General features: G+C 36.3%; 1 protein-coding gene and 1 long non-coding RNA gene across 2 annotated transcripts; both read right to left on the bottom strand.

The window, feature by feature from the left end:
• Positions 1–989: 989 nt before the first annotated feature.
• On the bottom strand, positions 990–3,295 carry LOC128203401 (uncharacterized). The gene is made up of 4 exons (XR_008255939.1): positions 2,957–3,295; positions 2,201–2,313; positions 1,918–1,977; positions 990–1,556 (listed from the first exon to the last, which is right to left on the bottom strand). It is a non-coding gene; the product is annotated as an uncharacterized LOC128203401 (long non-coding RNA).
• Positions 3,296–4,997: 1,702 nt separating this feature from the next.
• LOC128245482 (ctenidin-3-like) lies at positions 4,998–7,065 on the bottom strand. The gene is made up of 4 exons (XM_052963664.1): positions 6,936–7,065; positions 6,180–6,401; positions 5,533–5,720; positions 4,998–5,101 (listed from the first exon to the last, which is right to left on the bottom strand). Exons 1-3 carry the CDS (start codon positions 7,000–7,002, stop codon positions 5,548–5,550), a joined length of 462 nt encoding a protein of 153 aa, XP_052819624.1. The 5' UTR covers positions 7,003–7,065; the 3' UTR covers positions 4,998–5,101; positions 5,533–5,547.
• Positions 7,066–10,707: the final 3,642 nt, after the last annotated feature.

Consider the following 10,707-nt stretch of genomic DNA (forward strand, 5'->3'; position numbering starts at 1 on the left):
ACTCTTGTACGACAGATAAAGCACCCATCCCTTTTCCAAAAGGACGGACCCCCGAACGTGCCCCACCCCTCTCGAAGTTACTACCAGAGGAAGCATTTCTACCTCTCTGAGCTAACCATTTGACCGACAAATTGGCATTATTTGCACAAACAAACCTAGCTACCCGCCTCTCAGACTTCAAATACTTTCCAATTAGAGGACCATCAAACTTTACCCCCACGGTTTATCTTGGGCCTTCCTAACTTTCGACCCCGGGGCTGCATGATTCAGGTTCAACCATCTTGTCATTATGAACCACGTCAAATCTCCCCCTTCGCGCGTACTCTTACGAATTCCTATTAGGGTTTAGCCACCTCCAATTCCCTTGGTCGGCCTCCTGGTGTTACCAGAAAATCCGATAAGTTCAAGTTCAACCCAGCCGGTAGAGTCGTAGGAATATAAGTAATCCCCTAACATGTGTCTTAACCACTACCTACAGGTGTGAAACTCAGATATCTCACCTCAGATTATATAAACCCATAGAACCATGCAATCACCCACAGGGGTCATATTCCCCCGCGTATTCCGCCCCATAGCTCGCGGTCCATTGTCGGAGTCAAGGTAAAAACCCTAAGTTAACACCCGATCCTGGACGTGGCGAACCAATAGCAACATTTTAATGCCCAATTTTCTGCACTGCTGACCCGATTCCCCTGATGCGGTACATGACACATTTCCTTAACCGGTACTTGGGATCTGTATGACTGAGATAGATCCCGAGGATAATTCAGGTATTCACAAAATGACTAAAAGAAATACAGCTATTTTACAAGCTGGTCTCATCAAAACACATTATTCAACAAAAAGTATCTTAACTGGTGCAGATTGCCATAGTGGTTAAGTGTTCAGAGTTTTATGCAAATATTATCTATTATCTATTTCAATCATGTTATGATATACAAGTGAGTATACACTTTATATAGCATTCTGTGTTTAAACATGAGCCAGTAAAAGTAAAAATAAATGTATTTAGAAATATCAAAAGATTCACATAATTTCTATAAAAGATAGTATGAAGGTTTACATGATCAACAATGGTAGTGTGTGTTTTATATTTTATCATAAGTTTGAATAAATGTATCATTTCAATTTTCCTATATAATTCAAAAGTGTTTTAATCCTTAGAGGAAACATGTACAACTCGATATACATCACAGTTGAAACTGTATAAAAATACATATATTTTTGAAAAATCTAATGCTAATGGCTTTTAAATGCAAAATCAAAAAAAAAAGGAAAAAGAAATTTCAAATATTAAATGAAGATTACACACAAATGCCTCACTGCCTTTTTAACCGTTTAAAGTATTATGCTGTATTGGGATATGCAATTAATTTCAGGTTCTGTTTAAATATATCTGTAGTTATCTGTTGGGTCTGGTATCTCCAGTGTATGTAGGTATAATGTACTGTTCTGACAAAGTCTCCTAAATCACACTGGAACTTTTAAGGTGAGTATCTTGAAGACTGACTCTGGGCATATTCTAGATGTTTGAAACATTGTGATTTCTCAGTGTCCTGAAAAAGACAAAAGTTATAAAATATTGTTTAATACAGCACAATATAATACATTTATGAAAACGCCTTTTAATGGTTAAACTACAAGTAACACATAATTTACATTCCCATTTTTCAACTGAAATAGTATGCATATTTTATGATAATTATTGTCTTTTGAAAAAAGAAATAAGTGGGGTATTTAAGAAAACATGTAAACACCATTCTGGTCACATTTTATTTCTTGTTTAATGTTCATATAAGTGAAATAACAATTATGTTATACCAGTTAACTGCTCAAAGTAAGATGCCCAACATCATCTTATTGTATTATTCATAAAATTTGTTTATATCCTATTGCATTTTATCATTTCCTACCTACTTTTACACTGCCCTCCATTGCCATCTTGAAGCATTCCTGGTAGTTTTTTTTATCATGAGCCTGAAATAATTAACTAAAACAAATATTTAACAAGCAAAAAAACTAAATAAATGAAAACATATTATATCAATAAGCATTTGTACATAGCCTGTACATTAACTGCAGATATATAATATGGTTTTGCAGTTCAGTTTCTACATTAGTCCTTATGTGTTCATATGTTGAATATACCTCTTATATTATTCATAAAACCAACATTAGAATTTAATTCCCTTTTCCATACCATTATTAAACAGAGGTCAATGAAGAGCACAGCATTTTCCACCAAGACCATGACACTTCTGCTGTCAATTTTCATTTCAGTTTTTATTGTACACTTGGCATCAAATGGTATGACTGAAAAGACAAGATTTAACCTTTGTCAGTTGAAAACTCACATATGTACTATACTACAGAGTTCTACATAAACCATAGGATACCTTACTAAAACAAGTTTCAATTACAAGTAAAGGTGAACTAAAATGATTACGTTGTCACCCGATAGTGTTCATGGTATTAAAGTAGCCAATAATCAACTTATTTGTTGTGACAGTGTTGTTTACATTACTGTACAGTATATTTATATATATTTAGCATCAGTTTTAGATTAGTTCTGGCTTCCATAACTTTAATGTTGATATTTATTTTTTTGATGTTTACAACCAAAAAGGTAATATATAACGTGTTCGTTGAAGTTCTTTAGCTAGTTTAAGATGTGCAAAAATAAGAAAAATAATAATGTTATATCCTGACATGATAAAATGGTAACACTGTTTAATAATTCACTGACTACATGCCACAAAGACCGGTAATATTACAACAAAATATGTACAGACATTTATTTATCCGAATTAAAAACCATCCGAAATAGAAAAATTTCAAGAAAATGTTTTACATAACATATAAAACAGCAATGGAACCAAATCAAATTCTACATCATATTCAATGTTTTAGATGTACACAATATCAGCACATTTACTAAATATAACAAAAAGCTTACATCTTCTACAGTTAAAATCCTTTTTTTGACAGAACGGCGAAAATAGAACATTGTCGTACTGTTTTCAGCTATTTTTAGACATAGTTTATAAATTCCACACCAGCGAACATGCTACACGCAATATTAAACTCTCAAATGTTGGTAAAAAGTAAAAGTATACTTTGATATGGCGAAAATCTTCATCCGCCATCTTGATCGTTAAGTTAACGAGTGCCTCTTACTGGTCGTAGGTTTACGAGCAAAATTAACGATAAAGCAGGTGCACGTTGCGTCTCTGAAACGGTGCCGATCGGTAATTTTGGTCGTACTACCAAAATCAGCTAACGATCGCCTTAACGATCGTCTCTGAAACGCGTCTGTCCGAAGGTTCTTTTATGTGTATGCTTTGCCCAGTTGCCGTACGGTCTTAATGTCGTTAAATTTAGTACAATTATTGCTTGAATCAGAAAAAATATATGACGTTAAGAATTTTTTCGCATTGACCTCTTTGAAATCGATAGTACAGCCGTTTGGTTCAACGTGTCCTTCGCTCTATTCTACAATTAAAAATATACATTGATATAACACGAATACACGGTTTAATTCTTTATATGGCAATAACACCTAAACATTTGTGAACGGCAAATATATTTGCTTTATGGCAATGTCGCGAAATTTAACTATTTCAAGTTTACTTAGTTACGCCGATTGTGACTATTGTTTGATCGTCAGTCAGTTGTCAGTGTACGTAGATTAATGATGTTTTGTTAAGCTTATCAAACATTAACACCGAATTTAAACAAACGAGTGTTCATTAGTTAAGTTCGTATGTTTAGTTTTACATTATAGAAGTAATCGTCCCTTCTTTTGCCAGTATAAGAACAGAAGAAATGACATGAACAACTTTTCCAAAATAACTTATCAAAACGAAGATCTCTTAATTTGCCTGCTCTGCTTCCGCGAATATAATGTGCAATCTAGCAATAAAGATATTAAACTTCGCAGTAGCTAAACTCCACTTATATGTATAAAAATAATTAGCAAGAAAAAATGATTTGTTGAAAAATAGAAAGTAGCATCCTTGTTAAACACGGCGGCGAAATTCAGCAGTACGAGAACCACGGCGGTAGTCTTCCTGTTTGGGTGCTACGAGTTGCTCCTCCAAACGGACATCCTTCGAGCCTCTTCACACCATATACACGCACAACACAAGAGGTGAACGCTATCAGTCCAGTAGTGAAAAGGTGTACTTAAGACATTTACTCGTTTTACATTCTAACGCCAACTCACCGATCAACGCGCCTAGCTGTTAACACATTTTCAGCCCAGGTCTGAATGTTTATCTCTTAATATAATTGATGCTAGTATGCCCCCCCCCCCCTACCTTAGAGGATAGAAAAACATTTTGATGTTGTGTTTTCCATCAGTCTGTATGGATGTAAGTATGAATGTCACAAGCTGGTGGATGTTGTTGAACACAGTCAGTCTAGATATCAAGTCTGGTGCGCTTACATCGATATGGCCCGTTTGGATACTTTTACTGATGAATGGTTGTTTGTTTCATATTTAGCAATTAAGCAAACCTCAAGTAAAATAATAGAATTGCAATGAAAAGTGACAGAATGCTATTAATAAGACGCAGAAACCAAAAGTAGACCGTCATATCGTTCTTGTTTGAGACCTAGTTGTTTGATCCCTTTTAATGGCTAGCAAAATTGTTAGTTTCAGACAGTTCAGCGACTGTTCGAGATACTCGCTATTACACAGTGTTCGGAACAGTAGGTTAATTTCTCAATGCCTAATCGTCCCTAATCGAAACGATTCTATTTTAGTAAAACGGTCCTCACAAAAATTCAAACGTCATCATAATGGTCAAATCGTCACCATATTGGTCATATCGTCACCAGATTTGCAAATCGGCACCAGATTGTCTAAATCGTCCTTAAATGATAATGTAACTAACTGAAGGATTGCTAGAAGACAGCAAAACCATAGGGTGGTGTCTCTAGATGCTATTCGAAAATTATATTGAAAGCGAAAACAATATATATATATATATATATGAGAGTTCAGATATGTTTATTTTTACTGAGATAACATAAAAGTAAAATGAGCAAAAATTCTCTGTCCGGTAAAACGTTCCAGTAAAAGGTCCGAAGTTCCAGTCTGAAACAGATAGAATAAGTTTCTGTTAACGTCAAACTACATGCAGAAATAATTTCAGAAAAAAACATCCTTGTTTATCTATACAAAACGATAACTGTCTTAGAATAAGTTATGTTTTGAGCTATGTTTTAACATAGCCAAGAATTTCAAAAGATGTGTCGTTAAAGTCCCACCACTTTGAGGCTGGCATTAATGGTAAATGTAACTTTCACAACCTGCATAATTTTCACTCCTATATGAAACCACCTGCAGATTTTCAGAAAACTAATTTTACGCAGTTGATATGATACTAAAGATAGAGAAGGTTCACATGTTTTTGTCATCCCCATAATCAAAGCCCGTCAAACCAACAACCTCTTAACCATCACAGAAAGTGTAAAAGCTCCGAAACGAAAGCACAGATAACTCTGTTTTATCATTCTTATACTTACTTATGCTGAGATGGTTCAATATTTCTTTCCGTATCCATAACCGCCATAACCTCCTCCATAACCTCCATAACCGCCACCGTAACCTCCATAGCCGCCATAACCGCCACCGTATCCACCATAACCACCGTAACCTCCATAACCTCCGTAACCGCCACCGTAACCTCCATAACCGCCCTTCTTTCCCCATCCTTCAAAAGAAAGGAAAAATTCAATGCACATAAAAATGTACATTCTATCTCTTACCAGAACGCTGGTTCATCTTATCGAGGTACTGCCCAGTTGGCAGCCAAAGTACATGCGTACTATATAGTAAGTAACGAGCAGGTATTTTCTTTAATTTGGTCGTATCAGGAAAATTGTCTCTAAATTTGAAAATGAATGTATTCTGTTCCTCATTATCAAAGAGATGGTTACTTATAACCGCGTAACCACGAGGGAGGTTAACCATTCGTACATTGTGTAAACTGATCGAAACTGTGATTAAAGTCAGTAAAGTTTATTGGTTTACTTTTGTTCAGTATCTAAGTAGTCCATCTACGAAATCATTGGTTTACGGTCTAAATTGATACATACTTGTGTACATGTTATGAACACATTCTATCCAAACATTAGGTGATTGGTTCGATGTTTAAAGTAATATTCCTTACCTCCATAACCTCCGTATCCGCCCAAGCCACCTCCGTATCCGCCTCCGTATCCACCTCCGTAACCACCTCCGTATCCACCTCCGTAACCACCTCCGTATCCACCTCCGTATCCACCACCCCACCAGCGCCTACAGCACAAAACACCGCCCCACTTGCCACATCGGCCCCGGGGACTCTCATATTTCTTGTTGCACCATTTGCGACAACGACAGTTGCCGTAGGCTGAAGAAGAAACAGAAATGTTTAAGAAAGGAAAGTTGTAACCGAGAGTTGTTGTGAGTAGCATTATACAAATAGTTTGCCTTTGCTGCTCTGTATAAGAACAGAACAGGTGGTAAGAATATTTCAACATTAATAAATTAACTTTTAATTTATCTTAGATGTTATTGTCTGCGACTGAATCTGAGATACACCAATAAAGATACATTTTTAAGTAAACATGAACAGTATTTCTTGTTTGTTTCAGTTTATAGGCAATATCAGCAATTACATGCCTGATTTGCTTAACTGATATGTATAATAACAGGAGCGATGAAAAAAGTATATTTTAAAAAAATATAAAAAATGGATTGAATTTAACTCAACAAAAAACAGTCGCAAGTCCAATGAAAAAGTAAATAAATTAATATTAAGTATTAAAATACAAATACAATATAGGTCAAATGTGTACCTATACATGTAACTTTGCTTATTTTTGAATAAATGAAATGCCCATGAAAAAAATAGTATTAAAAAAGAAAAGTAAACGTCTCTCACCATCAATGTCCTGGATAAGGACGGCCGCGAACACCAGAACAGCGAGAATCACGGCGGTAGTCTTCATGTTTGGGCGCTTTGAGTTGCTCCTCCAAACTGACTTCCTTCGAGCCTCTACACACTTTATATACCCACACACCACAATAAGTAAGAGCGAGAGGATGTTAAGTATTATTGCACAAAGTTGCACTTAAGACATTTACGCTTTCAACAATATACTGTTGACTTACCATCATATCTAGAGTGATTAATTGCTGATGACAATTGATAATTTATGCGAAATACTTTACGACAATTTAACCAATTAATTAGCATTTTGAATATCCACAAAATTACAAAACAGGTCATTAACACGACTTTATGATGTTCGTTGCCATCAAATTGTGTCAAGTATTCGGAAAAAAAACCCACATCGATCAACAGGATTGTCAATCATTAGGTTTGTCGCTAGATAAAGCATCAAGTCATCATCTCAAAAAAGTTCCCATTCTTGTTTATCAGACATTAAATGATTTGAGGAAAATTCATATTTCATATGTATACGATTTCGAATTTAGTATGTTTTTAGTATTATTTTAAAAATGGCGGCGACAATGTATTAAGGGTGTTGTGTGCAATATTTCCACCTGGTAAGCAGTGTTAACTAAATGTATATATTTCTCATAAACGATGTATTTTCGTCCTTGAGTATCGTCACTAGGAGTATTTTCATACTTGAATCTCGTCACTAGGAGTATTTTTCGTACTTGAATCTCGCCACTTGGAGTATTTACGTACTAAAATCTCGTCACCAGGAGAATTTTCGTACACAAGTCTCGTCCTTTTAAGTAATTTCGTACCTAAGTCTCGTAACTAGGAGTAATTTCGTACTTAAGTCTCGTCACTAGGAGTATTTTCGTACCTAAGTCTCGTCACTAGGAGTATTTTCGTACTTAAGTCTCGTCACTTGGAATGTTTTCGTACTTGAGTCTCGTCACTAGGAGTATTTTCGTACTTGAGTCTCGTCCTTTTAAGTAATTTCGTACTTGATTCTCGTCACTTTGAGTAATTTCGTACTGGAGTCTCGTCACTTGGAGTGTTTTCGTACTTGAGTCTCGTCATTTTGAGTAATTTCGTACTTGAGTCTCGTCACTAGGAGTATTTTCGTACTTAAGTCTCGTCATATGGAGTGTTTTCGTACCTAAGTCTCGTCACTAGGAGTAATTTTCTGCTTAAGTCTCGTCACTAGGAGTATTTTCGTACTTAAGTATCGTCACTAAGAGTATTTTCGTACTTAAGTCTCGTCACTTGGAGTGTTTTCGTACTTGAGTCTCGTCACTAGGAGTATTTTCGTACTTGAGTCTCGTCCTTTTAAGTAATTTCGTACTTGATTCTCGTCACTTTGAGTAATTTCGTACTGGAGTCTCGTCACTTGGAGTGTTTTCGTACTTGAGTCTCGTCATTTTGAGTAATTTCGTACTTGAGTCTCGTCACTAGGAGTATTTTCGTACTTAAGTCTCGTCATATGGAGTGTTTTCGTACCTAAGTCTCGTCACTAGGAGTAATTTCCTACTTAAGTCTCGTCACTAGGAGTATTTTCGTACTTAAGTATCGTCACTAAGAGTATTTTCGTACTTGAGTCTCGTCACTTTGAGTAATTTTGTACTTGAGTCTCGTCATTTGGAGTGTTTTCGTACTTGAGTCTCGTCATTTTGAGTAATTTCGTACTTGAGTCTCGTCACTAGGAGTATTTTCGTACTTAAGTCTCGTCACTTGGAGTGTTTTCGTACTTGAGTCTCGTCACTTTGAGTAATTTCGTACTTGAGTCTCGTCACTTGGAGTGTTTTCGTACTTAAATCTCGTCACCAGGATTATTTTCGTTCTTAAGTATCGTCACTTGGAGTATTTAGTACTTGAGTCTCGTCACTTGGAGTATTTTTTCTCTTAAATCACGTCACCAGGAGTATTTTCGTACTTGAGTCTCGTCACTTTGAGTATTTTGGTTCTTAAGTCTCGTCACTAGGAATATTTGTCGTTTTTGAGTCTCGTCACTTGGAGAATTTTCGTAGTTAAATCTCGTCACTTGGAGAATTTTCGTACTTGAGTCTCGTCACTTGGAGTATTTTTCCTCTTAAATCACGTCACCAGGAGTATTTTCGTACTTGAGTCTCGTCACTTTAAGTATTTTGGTGCTTAAGTCTCGTCACTAGGAGTATTTGTCATTCTTGAGTCTCGTCACTTGGAGAATTCAAGTACTTAAATCTCGTCACTTGGATAATTTTCGTACTTGAGTCTCGTCACTAGGAGTATTTGTCGTTCTTGAGTCTCATCACTTGGAGAATTTAAGTACTTAAATCTCGTCACTTGAAGAATTTTCGTACTTGAGTCTCGTCACTTGGAGTATTGTTCCTCTTAAATCACGTCACCAGGAGTATTTTCGTACTTGAGTCTAGTCACTTTGAGTATTTTGGTGCTTAAGTCTCGTCACTAGGAGTATTTGTCGTTCTTGAGTCTCGTCACTTGGAGAATTTAAGTACTTAAATCTCGTCACTTGGAGAATTTTCGTACTTGAGTCTCGTCACTTGGAGTCTTTTTCCTCTTAAATCACGTCACCAGGAGTATTTTCGTACTTGAGTCTCGTCACTTTGAGTATTTTGGTGCTAAGTCTCGTCACTAGGAATATTTGTCGTTCTTGAGTCTCGTCACTTGGAGAATTTAAGTACTTAAATCTCGTCACTTGGAGAATTTTCGTACTTGAGTCTCGTCACTTGGAGTATTTTTGAGTATTTTCGTACTTGAGTCTCGTCACTTTGAGTATTTTCGTACATAAGTCTCGTCACTAGGAGTATTTGTCGTTCTTGAGTCTCGTCACTTGGAGAATTTAAGTACTTAAGTCTCGTCACCAGGAGAATTTTCGTATACAGGTCTCGTCACTGGGAGTATTTTCGTTCTGAAGGCTCGTCACTGGGAGTAATTTCGTACTTAAGTATCATCCCTAGGAGTATTTTCGTACTTTAGTCTCGTCACTCGGAGTATTTTCGTTCTTAAGGCTCGTCACTGGGAGTATTTTTGTACTTAAGTATCGTCACTAGGACTATTTTCGTACTTAAGGCTCGTCACTGGGAGTGTTTTCGTACTTAAGTATCGTCACTAGGAGTATTTTCGTACTTAAGTCTCGTCACTTGGAGTGTTTTCGTACTTGAGTCTCGTCACCAGGAGTAGTTTCGTACTTTAGTCTCGTCACTGTGAGTTTTTTCGTACTTGAGTCTCGTCACTTGGAGTATTTTCGTACTTAAGTCTTGTCACCAGGAGTATCTCCGTACTTAAGTCTCGTCACTTGGAGTATTTTCGTAATTTAGTTTCGTCATTTGGAGTATTTTCGTACGTAAGTCTCGTCACAAGGAATATTTTCGTACTTAAGTCTCGTCACAAGGAATATTTTCGTACTTAAGTCTCGTCACAAGGAATATTTTCGTACTTAAGTTTCGTTACATGGTGTGCTTTCATACACAAGTCTCGTCACTGTGAGTATTTTCGTACTTGAGTCTCGTCACTTTGAGTTTTTTCGTACTTGAGTCTCGTCACTTGGAGTATTTTCGTACTTAAGTCTTGTCACCAGGAGTAACTCCGTACTTAAGTCTCGTCACTTTGAGTATTTTTGTAATTTAGTTTCGTCACTTGGAGTAATTTCGTACGTAAGTCTCGTCACAAAGAATATTTTCGTACTTAAGTCTCGTCAATAGGAGTATTGTCGTTCTTAAGTCTCGTCACAAGGAATATTTTCGTACTTAAG

Source organism: Mya arenaria, chromosome 9 (assembly GCF_026914265.1).
Source record: "Mya arenaria isolate MELC-2E11 chromosome 9, ASM2691426v1".
Classification (NCBI taxonomy): Eukaryota; Metazoa; Mollusca; class Bivalvia; order Myida; family Myidae; genus Mya; species Mya arenaria.

Coding starts and splice junctions, on each gene's coding strand:
- LOC128245482 (XM_052963664.1), bottom strand. CDS start 7,002: ATGAAGACTACCGCCGTGATTCTCGCTGTTCTGGTGTTCGCGGCCGTC. Junction 6,402..6,935: donor CCTTATCCAGGACATTGATG/GTGAGAGACGTT, acceptor TTTCTTCTTCAG/CCTACGGCAACTGTCGTTGT. Junction 5,721..6,179: donor CGGATACGGAGGTTATGGAG/GTAAGGAATATT, acceptor TTTCTTTTGAAG/GATGGGGAAAGAAGGGCGGT.